The 22,087-nt window shown below is 40.9% G+C and overlaps 2 protein-coding genes across 2 annotated transcripts; one reads left to right on the forward strand and one right to left on the reverse strand.

Moving 5' to 3' along the window:
• The first annotated feature begins 13,007 nt into the window (after positions 1-13,007).
• Positions 13,008-18,385, forward strand: LOC115680491 (MACPF domain-containing protein NSL1-like). The gene is made up of 7 exons (XM_030604294.2): positions 13,008-13,728; positions 14,774-15,012; positions 15,130-15,334; positions 15,890-15,964; positions 16,068-16,251; positions 16,612-16,778; positions 17,544-18,385. Exons 1-7 carry the CDS (start codon positions 13,465-13,467, stop codon positions 18,240-18,242), a joined length of 1,833 nt encoding a protein of 610 aa, XP_030460154.1. The 5' UTR covers positions 13,008-13,464; the 3' UTR covers positions 18,243-18,385.
• Positions 18,386-18,534: 149 nt separating this feature from the next.
• On the reverse strand, positions 18,535-21,724 carry LOC115680488 (pentatricopeptide repeat-containing protein At5g04780, mitochondrial-like). Its single transcript, XM_030604292.2, has one exon. The coding sequence runs from the start codon at positions 21,435-21,437 to the stop codon at positions 18,651-18,653; it is 2,787 nt and encodes a 928-aa protein (XP_030460152.1). The 5' UTR covers positions 21,438-21,724; the 3' UTR covers positions 18,535-18,650.
• Between the last annotated feature and the right edge of the window lie 363 nt (positions 21,725-22,087).

Consider the following 22,087-nt stretch of genomic DNA (forward strand, 5'->3'; position numbering starts at 1 on the left):
CCGCCGGCCATGGCGGAGGGAAGCTGGCTAGGGCGGCCCTCGCCGGCGCTGGGCGAGGGCTGCCCTCGCCAGATCTAGCGAGGGCGACCCTCGTCGGCGTCGGGCGAGAGTCGCCCTTGCCTGGGCGGGCGAGGATAGCCCTCGCTCGATGCTGGCGAGGGCAGCTCTCGCCTGAGTTGGACGAGGGCTGCCCTCGCCTGGGTGGGCGACCCTCGCTAGATCCGGCGAGGACAGCCCTCGCCCAGTGCCGGCAAGGGCCGCTTTGCCGGCTTCCCTCCGCCATGGCCGGCGGAGGGAAGAGAGAAGAAAAGAAAAGAAAAACAGAAAAAGGAAAAAGACGAAAATGCTCATGGACCAAAGTATTACGGGGTAAATGTGTCACAAGTGGCATAATTTAGGGTTTTTCGTGTTACCAAAAAAAGTTCAGGGTAAATTTGTCATGAGTGGCATAGTTTGGGATTTTTTGTATCACAAAAAAAAGTTCTGGGTAAATTTATCATAAGTGACATAGTTTGGGATTTTTGGTCGTATTTTCCCTTTTTCTTTTTCAAAGGGACTCATGCTGTTTGGCCAAAGAAAGGGGGGACTCCTACTTTCAATGACCGAAATTTGGGGTGAGCATAGTCCAGATGGGCGGTTCCGAAAAATTGAAACTGAGAACCGCCCGTTGGTTCCATGGATCCACCCGGGAATTGGCTCGGTTCCTGAGTGGGTCCATGGAATCGGTCCCACTAGCCAAGGACGGAGACGAAAAGATGGAGACGGGGACGGAGATGAAGAGTCGGAGACGGTGAGGTGAGCATCGACCAAGAAGAGCGAGAGAGTAAGAGTGAGCGTGAGCGTGAGACGAAAGCGAAAAAAGATGTTTCTCACCTCAATGTGAGGCTGGGAGCGTCGAGCGAGTTAGGTTTAGTTTAGGGATTTATGATTTTTTTTGTTAAAAATAAAAATTTAAATAAATATATTATATTACCGGTCTGGTCCGGGTGGGTGGTTTCACACCTGGAATCGGGAACCGGACCGGTACCCACCGGTTCCCAAAAATTGGAACCAGGAACCGGACCGGTTCCCTTAGGAACCACTGGTTCTGGTCCAGTTCCGGGCGGTTCGCGGTTCTTTTGCACGCCCCTAACCGAAATACTTTGGAGTTTCGAAGAAAATGGTCTTACGCGGTCACGGGGCGAAACTGAGTCAAGCTACTTGCGTGTAACTCGGGGCTTGGATCGGTGATTACTCGCGATCGAACTTAGCTTCCGTAACACTTGTATTGTCAATAAGTGCAATTACTCAAGGTCGAGCTTAATCGGCTTTTTGCGCGCAAGATTGTCAGAAAAGAAGGAAGCTTTTGGATATTCGGACTGACCATGTAAAATCTAGTGGGACAATATTTCAACGACCCCTCTCACATGTAAGCCAGATTACGAGCGGCACGTGGAGTTTGACTACCGGGGGATGGACGCACATTCATGAAAGGGATAGCAGTGGCTCCGATACCATGCGAATTCTTGCAGGATCACAACTAAATCGTTTTAAAAGTTTAAGCTGTTAGATGAAGACGTGGCTCTGATACCACGTATAATTTTGTGGGACAATATTTCACCGGACCGAAATTCAAACCTCGGTTTAATGTTCTAAGGGACTATCAATTTGCCAAATGGCAATCCAAATTCAAATCTCGAGCTTGGCTAATCCCCATGCTCTTTCTTGCTTGCTCGCTCAATTACTTAAAAATTACTGCAAATGGGCCTCGGGTCCGGTCAATTTGATCTGGCGTGTCGCAGGTGTGAACGGTACGCCCTAAATGGCTGCTGCGGTACGCGGCCAAATTACAGTCAAGGGACGCCGAACAGCATGAGACCCACGTACCCTCTTCTCCTCCTCTCTCTCCGCGTGTGTTGACCTTGACCTTCAACATCATCATATTCAATATTTCCCTCATCTTTTTCTTTTTCTTTCTGCTTAGACTCGGTTTAGAATATAAGACTAATAAAACTACAGAAGGGAGGGAACAAGGGTTTCAGAGTATAATATAATTAGAGCCTTCCTATGCGTGTTTGACTGGCGGTAGATGTCGCAACTGAAGGGGCTTTGTCTTTACAATCTTGGCTCGTCTTGTTTGATCCTAAAGGATGTTGTACCGAGTCCAAGTAAAAGTGTGGCCTTGAGTTGGTTTTGAAGCACGGCAAGAGGAGCTTTCTTTTCAAGTCATTGATAAAAAACATGGACATGTGTATCTTCAATAATTACGCCTTGTGTGAGATGTCAGTATTGCCATACCCGGTAGCGATTAGTGGTATGCTCAAAAAGTTATGAAAGCTCTATTATATGCCAAAAAAGAAAAAGGATAAAACAAAAAGGCAAGTATATATATACAAATATTAGGGTCCTTTTGTTTCACTGAAAACTTCTAGTTGTTGGACAATGTTTTCAGGAAATTCAATTTCAGAGAAACCAAGCCATTTTCTGGTGTTTGTGGGTGCTGAAAACAAGTTGGAAGAATTGGCTTTATGGTGTTTGATAATAAGTGCATTCACTAAAGGCATTTTGTATTATTAAAAATGGCATGTGATGACTGACAAAGCAAAATCAACATCTTCTTTCTTTATTATGTAATTCATTAAAATAACAAGAATTACAAAGACATTGGAAAAAAAATCAGGAAATCACATTTGTAAATATTATATATGATGGTGCCTTTTGGGAATGTAGAAAAACATGAACACTAATGAAACATATTTAAGAGATGGTGGACAAGATTTATGAAAAAACAGATGAGACTTGTCGAAAAAAAGAAACAAATCGATGAGAGATATGACATAGACATAAACGGACCCATCCTTCTCACTTGGACGCTCAACATGAGCATTGGGAAAATGATTTCCTTTTTGTCAGAAGGAGAATTCGTTTTTCCTAATCTAAGCTTGTTGCTTTAAGTCCATGGAAAATGTTTTCTATTTTCACTGAAGGACTAATTTTCCATGAACCAAACGCTAAAAAATCCAAAAATAATTTTTCCGAAAATGGTTTTTTATCAAACAAACCGACCCATAAGATATCAATGGAGGCACCATGTGCGATAAAGAATTTGTATCCCGTTTATTGTATTTGGAGATTTTCTTATACAGATTCTCATGATATCTTAATATGGGCGGAATAACTTAGGTATGATTAAACCTGTCAAAATGGATCATGAACCCATTTCTTGACCCATATACAATGGGCTGACTTGTTATATGTATTAGTTAAACTCAATAAATGTGTCACAAAAAGATTTAAACATATATATGTTGAATGGGTCATAAATGGGTTTATAATTTACTTAGACCCAAACTCACTTCTGTGATTCTCTTTGCATTCTCTCCCTCTTACTCGATTTGGTGCTCACTCACTCTGCATTTTCACCTCAGTTTGGGTATAAGTTTTCGTAAATTGGGTTAAATATGAAAGTGTTTTAGGAATATGAGTCGGGTTGGGTATGTCTTGGGTATGGGTCGGGTCGGATATGAGTTACTAGATTTGCATTGCACGGAAATGGGTCAAAATAGGTTAAACGGATCAATTTGGGTCGGACTATTTTTTACCTAACCCGACCCACCAGTTTGATGGGTGTAGGTACGAAAACTGAATTTCTACTAAATATAGCATAATCGAATCGCAGAAGCTAAAATATGACATGGTCTTTGTGGAATATTCGACTGTCAAGAGGTGACGGCCGGTGTAAGTCCCCTTGAGTTATAAAATTCATATGATCTATCTCTCTAATCTTACTTAAGAAAGTAAACAAGTGTTAGGTATTCCTCAAACACGATGTCTTATCGATCATCAACTGTCAAGTATTATGAAATTTCTTAGTTTGCTTTAAAATGTTATTACTATGTGAAATGTAATTAATTTAGCTGTATCACAACATAATTTGTTCTAAAATAACTTTAAAAATCTCTCTAAAAAAGAAATCGTAAAAACCACCATTAGATTTTGTAGGTTCCAAAAAAATGTTGAATTTTGAACCATTTCTTAGCTACCGAATGGACTAAATACAAATATGTATATTTCTTTTATAAGGGTAAAGAGACTCGACTACTGAAAGGTCTATAAAACACTTTACAAATCCGACAAATCAGTGAAGTCTTGGCTTTTTTCTATGCAAGTGGGCCTGCCAGAGAGTAGTTTGCATATAACTGACAGGATTTTGAGGGATGGACCTTTAGGGTGCGAATGGTAACCATTCTGCTCAAAAAATCAAATTCTTGCCAGAAATTGATTTATGGAATTCTTGCCAGAAATTGATTTCTGGAGGAGAAATCTGTTTGGTAAAACATGATTAATTCTGCTCTAGAAATTGATTTCTGGAACAGAAATCTGTTTTGATTTGTTGATTTTTTTTGCACCTAAAAATATTTAAATTTTACTCAAAGTGGGTGGCCATAGGTATTATAAGCCATTCTGTAAAGTTTTGAAATTTTTGATTTTTTTAATTTTTTTTGGGCACCTAAAAAAATTAAATTTCACTCAAAGTGGGTGGCCACAGGTATTCTAAGCCATTTTGTGAAGTTTTTTATTTTTTTGGGCACCTCAAAAAATTTAAATTTTACTCAAAGTGGGTGGCTACAGGTATTCTAAGCTATTCTGTGAAGTTTTGAAATTTTTTATTATTTTTATTTTTTTGGCACCTCAAAAATTTAAATTTCATTCAAAGTGGGGCACGTATTTTAAGCCATTTTGTGAAGTTTTGAAAATTTTTATTTTTTTATTATTTTTCTTTTTTTGGGCACCTAAAAAATTTAAATTTCACTCAAAGTAGGTGCCACAGGTATTTTAAGCCATTTTGTGAAGTTTTGAAATTTTTGATTTTTTTGGGCACCTCAAAAAATTTAAATTTCACTCAAAGTGGGTGGCCACATGTGTTTTAAGCTATTCTGTGAAGTTTTGAAATTTTTGATTTTTTTGATATTTTATAAAAAAAATTCACCAAATTTCATATTTTCCCGAAATCTGACTTTTTTTTATTTTCTGGAAATTTTTATGAATTTTTCTAGAATTTTTCAATTTTTATGCATTTTCTGAAAAAAAATTGTGAGAAAATAGGAGAATGCGTTCGAATCAGAAGCTAAAAAGTAGCTTCTCTCTTTTCTTGCCAAAAACTCATTCGAATCAAGAATGTATTCGAAATCAAGTATTTTTAACAAACGCATTTTTATTCCGAATACAAAATCGCTCCAGTAATGCATTCGAAATTTTTTAACAAACGTCATTCTGTTCCGGAATGCATTCCGGAACAGAATTTTTATTCCGGAATGCATTCCATGCGCACCCTTATTGTCGCAGTTGGAAATCCTCCGATGCTCCAATAGCAACATCAATGATGATGGTGTTGATACAAATACACATTGTACACACTTCAAGCCACTGTATTCTACCAAGTCATTTATCCTTCCTAATCTTTTCTTCCTTTTATATCTAAAATATCGTTCGCGTCATAATTTAGATATATAAAATGTGCAGAGAAACTCGAAACATTCAAAATTTTTAAGAAAAAATCAAAGCCTTTTTGCCTACATAACTATGACAAATAATTTCTCTTCTATTTCTTACTAGATTTTTGTTCTCTATACCATCGACTTTTTTTATATTTCTTCAACTCCTTAAAGCTAATAATAATCAAGTAAAAATTAGTTTGTGCTTAATAATCGTGCTAAAAGTTGAACATTTTAATACTTAATGTTATTAAGTGCATTTGATAACCTCTGCAACATCTACTTCATTGATTGTTTTAAGTGAAAAATCACTAAATGCAGTTTCTAAAGGAAGTGCTTAATTAATTGGTTAAGTAATAAAATATTAATTGAAATTAAAATCTTACCAATTATATTGTCGAAACTCTCTATTTCATGTTTGGAAAAAACCCAAAAAATTTATCATTTAATTTTCATCTATTATGACAAACTTTTTATTTTCCTATTCACTACTTAAGGCCTTCAGCATGTAATGTTCAGTACTTATATTTAGAACACTTATTTTTCAGTTCGATCAAACGAGCCCTTAGTCTTTTAACATTTATGAATTAGGTTATGAGTATGCTCAATTTTGCATTTGCATGATTTACGATGATATATTGACATTTATCCACTGATATGGGCAATTAACGGGCCAAATTCAGGCTTAAGCCTAAGTCAATCGGATTGAATAATAAGCAAATCACCATCTAAGTCCCATTTTAACCGTGAAGAACTAGGATTAGTGATCTTGTTTAGATTGCTCAAACTCGGAAACCTGCTTGACCAAAAAAAAAAAAAACTCGGAAACCTTAATTTTCTTGGTTGCATAAACTGAAAAGAGAAAAGTCTTGAGCCGAATAGAATCTTAGAAGCTCATCTTATCCATTAGGATGAAGTCTGGCTCTTCTCTCGGTACCAGCCAATCATTTATTTTTCGGCAAAAGTACACTAGGTCAGCAGACAAGAACCATTCTCAGCGCTGCAATTGCATTCCTGTCGAAATGATTCTTTTTGATTCTCGTGCTCTGAACCGATTCTAAGATTCGCGTTGCAGAAGGCTACCAAAATTCTCGCGCCAGTGAACGTAAAATGCGTTTAGAATCAAGATAAAATTTCTTTTTATTAATAATATTTTAATAACATTTTAAATATTTTAATATTTCTTTCTTTTCTTTTTGTCTTCTCCTCCTCCTTGGCCATGGCCGGTAAAATTTTTTTAATTAATAATACTTTTATTAAAAATAATTTTTTTATTTTTTTGGCCATGGCAGGTAAAAAATTTTCTTATAAATAATTTTTTTATTAATAATTTTTTTAAAAATATTTTACTAAAAATATTTTTATTGAAAATATTTTTTTATTTTTTTTTTCACCATGGCCGGTAAAATATTTTTTTTATTAATAATATTTTAATAAAAAAAATTTTATTGAAAATATTTTTTTTATTTTTTTCGCCATGGCCTGGTCGCTGGCCATGGCCGGTAAAATTTTTTTTTATTAATAATATTTTTTTTATTTTTTTCGCAATGGCCGGTAAATTTTTTTTTTATTAATAATATTTTTTATATTTTTTTCGCCATGGCCTGGTCGCTGGCCATGGCCGGTAAAATTTTTAATTAATAATATTTTTTTATTAAAATATTTTAATCTCGCCAGATATGGCGAGGGTGGCCCTCATGCCGGACATTAGAAGCTACATTAAAAACAAAGAAAAAGAAGAAGAAAAAAAATTGATTCTCATTTTTGTTCCTTAATCAAGAAGCTACTTTTTTTATTCTCGATTCTCGCTTTCAAAATCGATTCTCGACACAAATTTGCAAGAATTTGTGCCTTAATCAAAAAATTAAACAAACGGATTGTTCCCAAACCGATTCTGGAACAAAAGAATGTAATCAAACACTATTTGGCAAGTTGTCATGTGCAGCCTAGAAGTGCCATAACTTGTGTACATCGATCACTTTGGTGCCATAACTTTTTTTCGGATCATTTTGGTGCCAACTTTTTTGAAAAACGATCATTTTAGTGCCAATGCTGACGTGGCTCGCCGGAAATCCGATGTCGGCGCCGACACGGCTCGCCGGAGAGGTCCAGTTAGCATTAAAAATCAAAAACGACGCCGTTTAGCCCGCTGACGTGTACTTTTTTTTTAAAAAAATTAAATTATATTAAAAAAAAGCTCGCAGCCTAGCCGGCGAGGAGCCCTGCCGCCGCCATCCACCACCGCCGGAAGGGCCGGCGGTGGTGGGCGCAGCTGGTCGGCGAGGGTCACCGACCTCGGTCGGGGCCCGCGACCCTCGCCGACTCCTAGCGAGGGCCGGATCCGGCGAGGCGAGACCTCGCCGTTGCGACCCGTGCGACGGCGAGGTCTCGCCGCGGATCCGGCCTCGCCGACCATTGCGCCCACCACCGCCGGCCCTTCCGCGGTGGTGGGTTGGCAGGCAGCAAGGGCGAGGGCTCCTCGCCGCCGCCGCAACCTTTTTTTTTAAATTAAAAAATTCAAAAAAAGTCACATAATTTCCACGTGTACAAGTCGACCATTTTTTTTAATATAAATGCCAGTCGCTTTTTGGCCGGAATCACTAAAGTGATCTATTTTCCTCCGACTTGACACCAAAGTGATCCGAAAAAAGTTCGCAGACTAAAGTGATCTCTTGGTACCAGCCAATCATTTATTTTTCTTTTTGAAAAGTGATACGTTAGGCGCAAAAAACCCGGAGTTATCGACAAGGCGAAAATCACGGACTCGAGGGACTGAGGCGACGTGCATATAGAGGTTCAAGGTGTGTCAAAGAGGGAGGTCTAGGTGGCCTCATCTTCCGGGAAAATAATTATATGCACATCATCTTTGTTCCTCAAGCAAGCAAGTTTCGTCTCATTGACAACTCTTCGTGCCAAAGAGAAAAAGAGAGAGGGAAAAGGTATATGCGGACAAAGGAAGAAAACATCAATAGAGATATAAAAGGTATATATGGACAAAGAAAGAAAATATTGATAGAGATAGAAAAAGTAGAGGTCTTCGAAAAAATAATTCATTTTGCCTTATCTTTTCCTATCCAAATTGCGTATTGGAAATCGCGTAAGTAACTGAAAAGCACCAGAAAAAACCGGCAAAAAAAGGTTAATAGGGATAACACTGGATTCGATACTATGCGAGATTTTGTGAGATTATGATCAAACTGTTCTAAAAACTTAAGCTGTTAGATGAAGGCAGGGCACTAATACGATTTGGTGAGATGATATTTCAGCGGACCGAAGTTCAAACCTCAGTTAAATGTTCTAAGGGACTATCAATATGTCAAATGACAATCCAAACTCAAACCCCAAGCTTGGCTAATCCCCATGCTCTTTCTTGCTTGCTCACTCGATTACTTAAAAATTACTACAAATGGGCCTCGAGTCCGGTCAATTTGATCTGGCGGGTCGCAGGTGTGAACGGTACGCCCCAAATGGCTGCTGCGGTACGCGGCCAAATTACAGTCAAGGGACGCCGAACAGCATGAGACCCACGTACCCTCTTCTCATCTCTCCCCGCGTGTGTTGACCTTGACCTTCAACATCATCATATTCAATATTTCCCTCATCTTTTTCTTTTACTTTCTGCTTGGACTCGGTTTAGAATAGAAGACTAATAAAACTACAGAAGGGAGGGAACAAGGGTTTCAGAGTATGATATAATTAGAGCCTTCCTATGCGTGTTTGACTGGTGGTAGATGTCGCAACTGAAGGGGCTTTGTCTTTACAATCTTGGCTCTTGTCTTGTTTGATCTTAAGGGATGTCGTACCGAGTCCAAGCAAAAGTGTGGCCTCGAGTTGGTTTTGAAGCACGGCAAGAGGAGCTTTCTTTTCAGGTCATTGATAAACAACACGACACGTGTATCTTCGATAGTTACGACTTGTGTGAGACGTCAGTATTGCCACACCTGGTAGCGATTAGTGGTATGCTCAAAAAGTTATGAACGCTCTATTGTAAGCCAAAAAAGAAAAAGGATAAAAAAAAGGCAAGTATATATAAACATTAGGATCCATTTGTTTTACTGAAAATTTTTTGTCGCTGGAAAATATTTTCAGGATATTCAATTTCAAAGAAGCCAAGCCATTTTCTGGTGTGTGTTGGTGCTGAAAACAAGTTGAAAAAATTGGCTTTATGGTGTTTGATAATATCAACTACTTCTCCTTTTTCACGTAAGGATTTAATAAACTCATAATTCCAACGAATTCTTCAAATATCGGATTCAGAATCGGGGTGCGCATGAATACCATTTTGTGCTTCAAGCGCTATTTCTCGAACGAAATGATTTTTTTTATTCGTGCCCGAAACAATTTCTCGAGTATTTGAAGGCGTTTGATAAATGTCCAAAATTTCTATTCCTAGAGTAGAAAAGAACAGAAATGCGTTAGAACTACACAAAATTTCTGTTCCCAAATAATATTTTAATAATATTTTGAATTGTTTAAATTTTTTTTTTTCTTTTACTTTTTCTTTGGCCATGGCCGGTCGCCGATCGCCGGCGACCGGCCACACCCCAGGGCGGCGAGGGCGTCACGGACCTCGCCGGCCGCCGGCGGAGGCGAGGGTCGCCTCGCCGCCCGGGCGAGGCGGCTCGGCCCGAGACGGCGAGGCTCGGCCTCGCCAGATCCGGCGAGGCCGAGCCTCGCCGTCTCCGGGCGAGGCCGACCTCGCCTGTCGCTGACCTACGGCGAGGCTCGGCCTCGCTCGATCTAGGCGAGGCCGCTCGCCCAGAGGCGAGGGTCCGCCCTCGCCCCGGCGAGGCGACCCTTGCCTCCGCCGCGGCGGCCAAGGGCCGTGACGCCCTCGCGGCCTCGTGCCGTGCCGATCGCCGGCCGCCGGTCGCGGCGGCCAGCTCACCAAGAACAACACCACAAAATAAGAAAAGAAAAAAAAGAAAAAGAAGAAAAAACTCGATTCTCAAAATTGTGCGAGAAACAAGAAACAACTTTTTTTACTCTTGTTTCTCTTCCAAAACGTTTCTCGGCACAAATTTTTGCAAAAATGTGCCGAGGAACAAAAAGTTTACTAAACGCATTGCTCCCAAACTATTTCGAACAAAAGAATGTAAATTTTCACTATTGGCATGATTACGCAAACGGGCCCTTTCAAGTGTCTGAAATAATCTCTTCATATTCTTCAACAGGTGGAGATTCAACCACTTCGGGATCATGATCATCATCATTCGGGATCTCCATAGCTTCAATTTCTTTGACTAGGAGCTCACTAGGTACATCATTGACTTCTTTCTCTTTGAATTTACAAGAGAAATTCTCGGAAGATAAATCAATTATGGCTGACATCATCATGGCATCCAATTCTTTTTGTAGGTTCCAAACAAAAAAAAATGTAGAATTTTGAACCATTTCTTAGCTACCGAAAGGACTAAATACAAATATGTATGTTTCTTATATACGGGTAAAGAGGCTCGACTGCTTAAAGATCTATAGAATACTTTACAATCCCATAAACGGGTGAAGTCTTGGCCTTTATTTACGCAGGTGGGCCTGACAGAGAGTAGTTTGCATATAACTTTATTGTCTTAGTTGGAAATCCTCTAACGCTCCAATAGCTACATCAATGACGACGGTGTTGATACAAACACATATCGTACACACTTCAAGCCACTGTATTTTACCAAAGTCATTTATCCTTTCTAATTGTTTCTTCCTTTTATATCTAAAATATCTTTCGCGTCATAATTTAGAGATATAAAATGTGTGGAGAAAGTTGTAACATTCAAAATTTTCAAGAAAAAATCGAAGCCTTTTTGTCTACGTAACTATGACAAAGAACTTCTCTTTCTATTTCTTGCTATGTTTTTGTTCTCTATACCATCAAATTTAGGTTGTGCTTAACAATCGTGCTAAGAGTTGAACATTTTAATAAGTGCATTTGATAACCTGCACAACATCTACTTAAGGCTTCCGGCATGTATTGTTCAGTACTTATATTTACGACACTTATTTTTTAGTTCGATCAAACGAGCCCCTAGTCTTTTAACATTTATGAATTAGGTCATGAGTATGCTCAATTTCGCGTTTGCATGATTCATGACGATATATGTTGACATTTATCAACAGATATGTGCGATTAGCATGCCGAATATGAGCTTAAGCCTAAGTCAATCGGATTCAATAATAAGCAAATCACGATCTAAGTCCCCCTCTTAACTGTTAAGAACTAGGATTAGTGATCTTGTTTGGATTGCTCAAACTCAGAAACCTTTTCTCGGTTGCATAAACTGAAAAAAAGAAAAGTCTTGAACCGAATAGAATCTTAGAAGCTCATCTTATCCATTAGGATGAAGTCTAGCTCTCGTCTTGGCACCAGCCAGTCACTTATTTTTTTTTCTTTTCAATATGGCGATTTGTTAGGCACGGAAAACATGGAATTATCGACAAGGCAAAACTCACGGACTCAAGGGACAGAGGCGATGTGCATATAGAGGCTAAAGGCCTGTCAAAGAGGGAGGTGTAGGCGGCCTCATCTTCTGAGAAATCAAATTATATGCACGTCATCTCTATTCCTTTAGCAAGCGGGTTTCGTCTCATTGATAACTCTTCGTCTTCGTGCCTAATTTTTCGCTTGTCAAAAAGGGGAAAAGAGAGGGAAAAAGGTATGTGCGGACAAAGGAAGAAAGCATTGATGGAGAGATAAAAGGTGTATGGACAAAGGAAGAAAGCATCGATAGAGATAGAAAAGGCAGAGGTCTTCCAAAAAGGAATTCACTTGTCACGAAAATATAATTGAGTACTAAAATTTTCAAAAAGTGTAATTGAGTCTTAAAACTTGTCGCGAAAGTGTAATCGAATATTAAAACTCTCAAGAAGTGTAATTAACGGAAGGATTTGATCTGATCAATTTGACAAATTTCAGGACTTGATTGCACTTTTTGAAAATTTTAATACTTAATTGCGCTTTCGTAACAAGTTTTAAGACTTCCGATATACTTATCCCTTAAACTAACGAATGATTGCCACGTGTTAGGGGCATCAGCCAATCAGATGTCGCTCGGACATCGGCTTAATTCTGTCCTACCCATCACGTCGATCCCCGATCTCGTCACGAGTACATTTTTCCGACCGCTCTCTTAGCCTAAGTTAACATAAATTAAGGCAAAATCCTCGTAAGAAAAAGAGAACTGCGAGTGGATCTTTCTCGTTCCGGGCCACTTACGCAAGCAAAGCCGAACGCTACCAATACGTCGCCGTTCCGCCAACGTGCTCGGCAGATGTACCTTTGTACATTGGCCCTTTAACCGAACTCTGCCGACCAACATGCCAATGGAACAAAAAAGGAAACTCTCCACCGCGAGCCGCCACGTGTCAGCCGAAAGGGCCACAGCCGCCAGCCGAAAGGCTACGTGGTCTTGTCCTAACTCTGTTTTATCTTTTGATGTCTCTTTTGTTCCCTCTCTCATCTCTTGCCGTTAAAGAACCACCCGAAGAAAACGTCAATCCTGCCTTCGCCTCGGTTGAACGAGCAAAACAGCGAGCGGAAATGTCAAAAGCCCCCATAAACGAGTCTCTCGGTCGTTGGAGTCGCATAAGAAAAATGGGAAAGTCGTGGAGTTTGGAGTGTGAACGACTCCCTGCTCTTTGCTCAGAGGTTTCGCGGAGTCCCACCGATCTTTGAACTTTGAAAAGTTGAGGAGCTTTTGCGGTTCTTGTTTGTTGGGTTCGTATGGGGAGGCTTTTTGGAAACAGTTGGATCGAATCCCTCTCACGGGCTTAGCATAAAAGAAACGCTACGAAGACTATCTTTGCTCAAATTCTCTCTCTCTCTCTCTCTCTGTCTCTGTCTCTGTCTGGATTCTTGAGTCAAAACCCAGAAACACTTCATCGGGAAGCCGTTCAAAAGGGAGTGCCGAATGATGCGAAGCTGAAGGGGAAGAAAACAAGGAAGAAAGGGAGCTTCCCTTCTTTTCTTTTCTTTTCTTTTTTTTTTTTTTTTTTTTTCATGATGGCTCCGGCGATGGACCCGCAATCGGCCGCCGAGAAGGCGGTGTCGGTGATCGGGTTCGGGTACGACCTCGCGAGCGACCTCCGGTTGAATGCCTGCAAATCGGGTCGTTCCGGGTCGAGATTGATCGAGCTCGAGGCGAGGGAGGACAGGGACCTCGTGGTCCCTGGTGGGGCGGTCGTCAACGACGTGCCCACCTGCATCAGGTGCGATAAGGGCGAGCGCACCAGGTTTCGCTCCGACGTGCTCTCGTTTAATCAGGTGAAGCAAAAGAAGAAGTGGTCTTTGTGTTTCTTTTTTCGTGTTTTTTTTTTTTGTTCTGCATGACTTTGCTGGTGAAGTGATGAATATTTGAGTTTCAGTGAAGATTTAAACTTGTCGAGTTCTTGATTTTGCGTGAGAAGTGCAGACACTTCCTTCTGCTCACATTTTGTCATGTTGAAGAACCATGATTGGGATGGCCGGCCTTTGACCGGAGCGCAAACTTGATTTACGAACGTTGGCCGGGGATAGTGCCTACTGAAGTGATGACTGATATTTGGGGTGCATATGAATCGATTGTTATTTGTTCGAATATAGTAGAATTAGCTTTTAGTTGGGGCAAGTCAACTTGTTGATCATCTGATCGTTTCTAACACTTCTAGCTTTCGAAATTAACGATAAAGAAAGAGCATTCTCTCGAAAGAAATGTGATTAAGTAGTCTTTTTTTTTTTTGGCTAAAAATGTGATTAAGTAATCTGGTCCTGTTTTGAGAGGTTTTAATTGGCCTGCAAAGAAGAAAAATTTTGCCTGCCTTAATGTCATTTCACAAGAGGATGCCTTTTGATCTTGAGAGGTTGCAATTGATTGTGAACAAGTGTTGCTTGCGGAATGAGGAATAACCAAAAAACTGAATTTCCGGGACAAATGTTAACAACTGTCGCAGGCCAGCTGATTAACTCACTCTGCAAATCACCTAATTTATGTCCTGCCCGAGGTCATTGCTTAACGACGGTGCAATTTTCTTTATATTACTTACTAGTACTGTTAAGCTTGCTGTGATGAATCTCCTAGTGAGAACCATTAAGAACGACGACCTTGTTATTGACTTATCGTTTTGCATTTTACTCTCGTGGTGTAAAACTATAGTAAGAGTAACGCAGTGGTGGAGGACACCGATTTTAGCACCACTACCATTGAAGCATGAGCAGCATTTCACTTTTATGTTGATTTCTAACCTTGCTATGCTGTTGCATTAAGGTAGTGCCCTTAGGTTGGCTGTTGCATTCTGTTTCCCAAGCACTTCACCTTCTCTATAAATTGCAGATGTCGGAGCATTTCAATCAGGAACTTTCTTTATCTGGTAAAATACCGTCAGGCATCTTCAATTCCATGTTCGACTTTAAGAACTGCTGGCAGAAGGATGCATCTGCCGTAAAAAGCCTCGCTTTTGATGGTTGGTTCATGAGCCTCTACAGCATTGAGTTGGAAAGATCTCAGTTAACGCTTTCTGAGCAAGTAAAACAAGAAGTGCCCAATTCGTGGGACCCCCTTGCCCTTGCCGAGTAAGTTCTAAACCGCACGAGATTGCTTTGTTGCCCTTTAAGTCTAAAGTATCAAAAGACCTTATGATATTTCTCATCTCATAGATAGTGCCGGTGTTTGACGACATTATTTTCCAGGTTTATTGAGAGATACGGTACTCATATTGTGGTCGGGGTAAAGATGGGAGGTAAAGACGTAGTTCACGTGAAGCAGTTGCAGAACTCACATCTTCAGCCCACTGACGTTCAGAACTACCTGAAGCAATTAGCTGATCAGAGATTTTCTGAAGATACTAACGGAACTTTGTTAACAGATCCTGCTCAAGTATCAGCCAAATTGAAGGTACACAGAAACTTTTGAATCAACACATCCGTCTTTAAGTATTTCCATTATGAAGTGATACCAGAAGGATGCAACTGCTTTCATATGCAATGTTGGCCTTCTGTGAGAAATCGACCAAAATATCGTATAATTGAACTTCTTCACTTTGGGACTATGATGATGTTTTTCATTAGCTTAAGTTTACGTATGTGAAAAAGGACGTTTGTGAGCAAGTTGTTGCTTAGACATTGAGTTGCTTTAATATCAGACTACGTTGTTTTCCTAAATTTCCTCTGCATTTGATTGCACTGAGGTAGCGCAGTGCAAGACATAATCTTCGCCTTACTTTTCTGGACCTATAGTGCTCTCTTAAAGCATATTGATTGACGTGGCAAGTTCTGGATAATTACATGTAATATGCGTCATTGACCTAATTTTGTTGCTAAAAGCTTCACCGGAATGCTTTGTGCAGTATCATGGTTCGCTATTCTGAGTTAAGGGCTTGTCTTGTCAGAGAGAAATTCTAGGTGGTAATCCAACCATATCCTAGCTTGATGTTCATGTATGTTTTTGCAGTGTGAAAACCTCATGCCTGGGAATTTCCATGGAGTATATGTTAGGTCGGCTATTGTTGAACCCTCAAAAAACAATGTAAGCATTTCTGTCTTGAGCTGCACTCACTCAACAGTTTGCCTTGAAAAGAATAAGGTTTCTGTTGTTCTCGTGTTCATTAACATCTCTAATTCTCATGTAGGATATTGTGAGTATATGTGTCAGGAAGGGCGGGAATGATTGGGGTCAAAGTCATAACCAGTGGCTCTCAACAATATCTCAGTCTCCCAACGTTATATCAATGTCCTTTGTGCCTATAACTTCGCTGCTGAGCGGCGTACGAGGAAATGGATTTCTAGGCCATGCGGTCAATCTGTACCTCCGATGTGTGTATAGTTCTCCGTATCCTTACCCTATCACTATATCTTTAAAGATTAATAGACCCATGTTTAGTCATGTCCTTGACCTGGTGTCAATTGGCAACTGAACTATTCAACTGATTTTGAGCTGAATTACAGTATTGTTCATCTGCTGCCATTCATTGTGTTTGGTTTCATCCTATTTACTTCTATGGTGGTGTTGTCAATCTTATTATGGTCTTTCAGAAAGTCGTATTTGCTTGATTTTTTTAATTGTGTGCCTGAGAAAGTCTTTCACATGCTACATCATCTACCGCCGATGTTGCTCCACAGTGGTTCTGGTCAGTTTCAACTGAATAATTGTTTTACTTTTGCTAAATCGTTCAGACAAGCCGCCCATAGAGGAGCTCCATCAATTTCTAGAGTTCCAGTTGCCTCGGCAATGGGCCCCTGTATATGCTGATCTTCCCCTTGGACCAAGAAGGAGAAAGCACCCATCTCCATCGCTTCAATTCACTTTTATGGGTCCTAAGCTCTATGTTAATACTTTTCGGGTAATTCATTCTGCAAAAAGTATACAAATGTGGCGCATGCCTAAATTCCAAGAATTGGAGTTTCATGCATGCAGGATGCCTCTTCATAATAGAAGCATACGTTGTGAGAGTAGAGACTAGTTAAGCCTGTACATGATGACATAGCATTGCACAATATCATGTGTTGCTCTGTGCCTCCTTTTATGGATATTTAACGTAGTTTCCTTAGATTTTTCAATTTGGTCCGTTGCATATAAGTCTTGATGAGAAGCCCGATGAAGATGTCACTTTTTATTCCTTCTCCAACTCGAGCTTCTTGAAACAATGAATACTTTACAGTGTCCTTATATTCGTCCACCTACCTTGCTTTCGGTTTATGTTGAGGCGAGTTCTTTAGTTTGTGTTTTTGATTATCTTTATACTCATGATGGTCGTAACGCTGAGCCGATTGGGATTCCACATACTTGAATCATCACTGGTATCACTTTACACCACTTCAAAAGAAGGATCCTAGTATAGCAGTACCAGTTCATCATCTTGATTTTGAATCTGCTTACTGCAAGTTTTGGCAATCCTATCTATATTATTAACTTTTACGATTAAATGATATGGGCACTAATTTAGCGGTGTAGATATATTGTTTATCATGGACAATAACTTGGATTAGTCCTGCTATTAATTTATGTGATTACACGTAGTGAATATTATATTTTTGATTTCAAATAAATACAAGCAACAGTAAACTACTACATTTGCTCAATGGTGTCTCTAACTTGCCACTTGCAGGTGGACACCGGAAACCGACCAGTGACAGGTATTCGCTTGTACCTGGAAGGGAAGAAAAGCGACCATCTAGCCATCCATCTCCAACACCTGACGAATCTCCCCAACACCCTTGAGATCTCAGATGACCACACTTATGAGCCTAACCACGGTCCGGACGAACGAGCCTTCTTCGAACCTGTCAAGTGGAGCATCTTCTCGCACGTGTGCACAGCTGCTGTGCAATACGATGGCTCGCGGATCGATGATTCGGCCTCTATTGTGACAAAGGCCTGGTTCGAAGTTAAGGTCTTAGGCATGAAGAAGGTTCTGTTCCTAAGGTTAGGATTCTCTATGGTGGCGTCTGCAAAGATCCGGAGATCCGAATGGGATGGACCATCAAGTATATCTCGAAAATCAGGGTTATTTTCGTCGTTCATCAGCACGAGGTTCAGCGCGGGACTGAATCCGATCCCACCGGACAGGCCAGTGAAGGTCGATTTGAACTCGGCAGTTTATCCTGGGGGTCCACCATTGCCGTGGAAGATGCCGAGAATGACGAATTTTGTTGACACGAAAGAAATGGTGAGGGGCCCGGAAGACCCTCCTGGGTATTGGGTGGTGACCGGAGCCAAGCTGTGTATAGAAGGCGGAAGGATTTCGGTTAAGGCCAAGTATTCTTTGTTGACGATAATGTCAGAAGAGTCGATGATGCTAATGTGATTAAACAGAGTGAACAAAACATAATTTTTTTTATAAACATTGTAAATTTGTTGTATGTACACTACATATTTGGTGTGCTGCAAAAGAAGCGGTCCGCCATGAAGTGGCCCTTTAGTGCAATCACATTTTTCTTGTTTCGAGAAGATTTGTCGTTCCGATTTAGATGATTTACATAATCTCATGATTAGCAGCAATTACTTTGCTTCTAAAATCTTCCAGATAGAGCAGGCAGAGACCAGAGAAATTTCAACCATCACTTTGCTTTGAACCATAGAAGTAGCAGAGACAAAGCTAAAAAGAATCTGCCATGAACTTTCGGATTCAACTTATGATCCATTGAGGACATAAGAATACAATGATGTTGCTTTCCCGGAACAAGATCGAGAAGCATGTCTCAAGATTTTAGTTTCACCAATAATCTCCACATGAACAAGAACCGTTCCTAAAATGGTGGAATCTGTTAGTGTCTCTTATGATAATCTCCCTCGAGACTATTTTACATATGAACTTAAAAGCGTTATGGCAGTCGATGCAAATGCGGAGGTTCTTCTTCACCCTAATAGGAGCTCCAGGAGGAGAAGCAATCAAAGCAAAAGCCACGGCTAGTTTCTCGCTATGGTGGCAAAGAAGCTTCTCCTTCTCACTTGTTTCTACATCATGGAGATCTATCTCCACCATAGGCACGTACCCGGCTCTACTCATAAGCTCACTCAGTTCGTCAAGCTTTGCATATATCTCCTCGGTCCTAGGATGGTTTCTATCTCCTACTATAAAGGTGTAGACCTTGTCCTTCAACTCGACCCAGCTCGTTCCTGGTTCCTTCTTCACCTTGCTGCGTTTCATGAGTCGCCTCACTTCGGCAACGTTTCCCCACATGCCAGCGGATGCATATATATTCGAGAGAAGAACATGGGTCCCTGAGTTCTCTGGCTCAACAACAAATAACATCTCTGCTGCCCGTTTCCCAAGCTCGACATTCTTATGGATTCTCGCAGCACCAAGGATTGCCCCCCAAACATGGCCAGTAGCTTGAAATGGCATTGTTTCGATGAGATCCACCGCTTCCTCTAATTTACCTGCTCGACCAAGGATATCAATCATGCAAGCATAATGTTCTTGTGTATGTCTAATAGCGAACGACTCTTCCATGGATTTGAAAAAGCGTTCCGCTTTATCTACCAGGCCTGCGTGATTGCATGCACAGAGGACGCTGAGCAAAGTTATATGATTGGGAGCCACGCCATCTTCCAGCATTTGATCAAACAATTGCAAGGCCTCTTTTCCATGTCCATGCTGGGCGAATCCTCCAATCATAGCCGACCAAGAAACTATTCCTCTCAGGGGTATCTCATCAAAAGCACAAATGGCGTCATCTATGCTGCCGCATTTTGCATACATGTTAACCAGAGAGTTCCCTGCAAAAACGTCTGACATGAACCCGAACTTCAGGACATGAACATGTGCCTGTTTCCCCTGCTCATATGCTGATAAATTTGCAGATGCATTTAAAAGAGAACTGCAAACAAATGGATCTGGCTTGAGGCCTCTGCGTTGAACTTCTAGGTATAGCTTTACAGCTTCTTCGCCTTGTCCACATTGTGCATAAGCAGCAATCATAGATGTGAGAGCCACTAAATCTCCGGCTGCACAAAACTCAAAAGCTCTTGCTGCTTCTCCTATGTTCCCGCACTTACTGTATGCATCGATGAGGCTTGTTGCCACCTGACTGTCATTATCAAAACCCAATTTTGAAGAAAGGGCATGGACCTGCATAGAAACATCAATAGCCTGCATGCTGGTGGCTGACTTAAGAATGACCGATAGAGTCGTCTGGTTAAAACCTATCTCACTTTTGTATGTCTCAGCAAAGAGGGACACGGCTTGCACATCCTCTCCGTTTTGTGAATATCCAGAAATCAGAGCATTCAATGCAATTAGGTCCTTCTGTGCCATCAAATCGAAGGCCATTCTTGCATCTTCCATTAAACTACATTTAGAATACATATCAACGAGTCCAGCCCTGACAAAATTATCTGCCTTTGTGTCAAGCTTCATCACAATGGAGTGCAACTGTCTGGCCAAATAATTGAGCTCCATACCTGCACAAGCTTTAAGAGCACTTGACAAGGTGAACAAGTTTGGGAATATTCCTGATCTATTCATCTGCATATATAATTTCAAGGCCTGATGGTTTTGTTCATGGAGGACGCATCCAGCAATTATAGCATTCCAAGAGACAATATCAGGTTGCGATATCTCCTCAAAGGCAGTTATTGCATCTTCAAGATCCCCTGCTTTTGCATACATATCAACAAGTGCATTTTCCGAGAACCGGTCTGATTCATATCCGAGCTTTATCAAATATCCATGCACTTTCCTTCCTTGGCTACGATCCCCCAATCCTGCACACGCATTTAATATGGAAGACAGACTAAACTCGCTCGGTCTTATCCCACTTAAGATCATCTTGTCAAACATTTCCTTTGCCTCTCCGAAAAAGTCACTCTGTACGTAAGAGGAGATCAAGCCATTCCACGAAACAACATTCTTCACTTGAATAGAGCAGAAAACCCTTCTTGAATCCCCAAACTCTCCACATTTTGCGTACATGACAACCAAGCCATTCGCAACAAACTCATCCGAGTCATGTCCAGTCACAACCACAACCCCATGTACCTGCTTCCCCATCACCAAATCCTCTCTGATGGAGCATGATTTCAGAACAGTAGGGAAAGTGAACTCATTACCCATAAGACCCATTCCATGCATTTCGCGATAGGCCGAGATGGCCTCCTGTCCATGCTCATTTTGAGCGAACCCAGATATCAGAGCAGACCAAGAAACCAAATCTGGTTCCGGACTTTCGTCGACCAGCTTCCGGGCATACCCGAAATCCCGACATTTCGAGTACAAGGTGATCAGATGGATGCGGAGCTTCGGGTCCTCGGACAAACCGAATTTGGTCAACTGGGTATGAGCCAACTTGCCCTGAACTAGAGATTTGGACGCACAGCATTGTGACAACAGCTTGGCGTAGTACGAGGAGGCGAGCAGGACACTGCCCACGTTTTGCAGGTTCTGGACGAATCCCGTGTATGCACGGCGGAGGGATTTGGAGAAGTTCAGGAAACGGTTTGAGACAGCAGTGGATTCAAACGGCAGGTAAAGTCGTTGAGAGAGAACCCATCTGGTCATTCGTCCGGGCAAGCGCACGGGGTTTGACGGTGGGCGGTTCACGCGATGTCCGTCCGACGATCGGTCTCGGACGATTCGAAATGCAAGAGAGCTGTTTGAACGAGCTCCGAAACACTCCTACGCGTCGTAATTCAAGCTAATTTTCATGGCAACTTCGCATACAAAAGCATGTGTTACGAGGACAACTTTTAGGCCCTCCATAGATCCATCCTCGGTTTCGGTGATCAAGGTCAGCCGCCGACGTGCAGTAGAAGAACCTCTTTGCGGGGGACAGACTGTATGCATGGAGCCATTGCATCACAAGATGCAAACTTATAAATTGGAAAATGATCTAAAATGATTTTTCGAAATTTGGTTTAATGTACAATGTCGTTCATAAATTTTTAATTTGTTTAATGTGATTTATGAAGTATTGGTAGAATCTCGCACTTTTTCCACCCCCTTATTGACTCCTCACACCCCTTATTACATTAAATTGACTACATTATTTCTTATCTTTTTTCTTCTTTTTTTTTTTCAATTTACTAAAAGATAAAACTACCTACATGCCTAGCCGCTTCTTCCACACCCATTACATTTTCTTCATGTACTTATTCTCTATTGTTATATTCCGAGCAAGCACTAATCACATAGTGGAGTAAAGAAAGGTT

Source organism: Syzygium oleosum, unplaced genomic scaffold (genome assembly GCF_021117445.2).
Source record: "Syzygium oleosum isolate NSW1041296 unplaced genomic scaffold, Sole_v2.1 Sole_v2.11, whole genome shotgun sequence".
NCBI classification, from domain to species: Eukaryota; Viridiplantae; Streptophyta; class Magnoliopsida; order Myrtales; family Myrtaceae; genus Syzygium; species Syzygium oleosum.

Excerpts from the sequence above, each read along its gene's own strand:
- LOC115680491 (XM_030604294.2), top strand. The coding sequence starts at position 13,465 with ATGATGGCTCCGGCGATGGACCCGCAATCGGCCGCCGAGAAGGCGGTG. Across the intron at positions 16,252-16,611 it reads GGTCAATCTGTACCTCCGAT|ACAAGCCGCCCATAGAGGAG; the intron begins GTGTGTATAGTT and ends TAAATCGTTCAG. Across the intron at positions 16,779-17,543 it reads TCTATGTTAATACTTTTCGG|GTGGACACCGGAAACCGACC; the intron begins GTAATTCATTCT and ends TGCCACTTGCAG.
- LOC115680488 (XM_030604292.2), bottom strand. The coding sequence starts at position 21,437 with ATGACCAGATGGGTTCTCTCTCAACGACTTTACCTGCCGTTTGAATCC.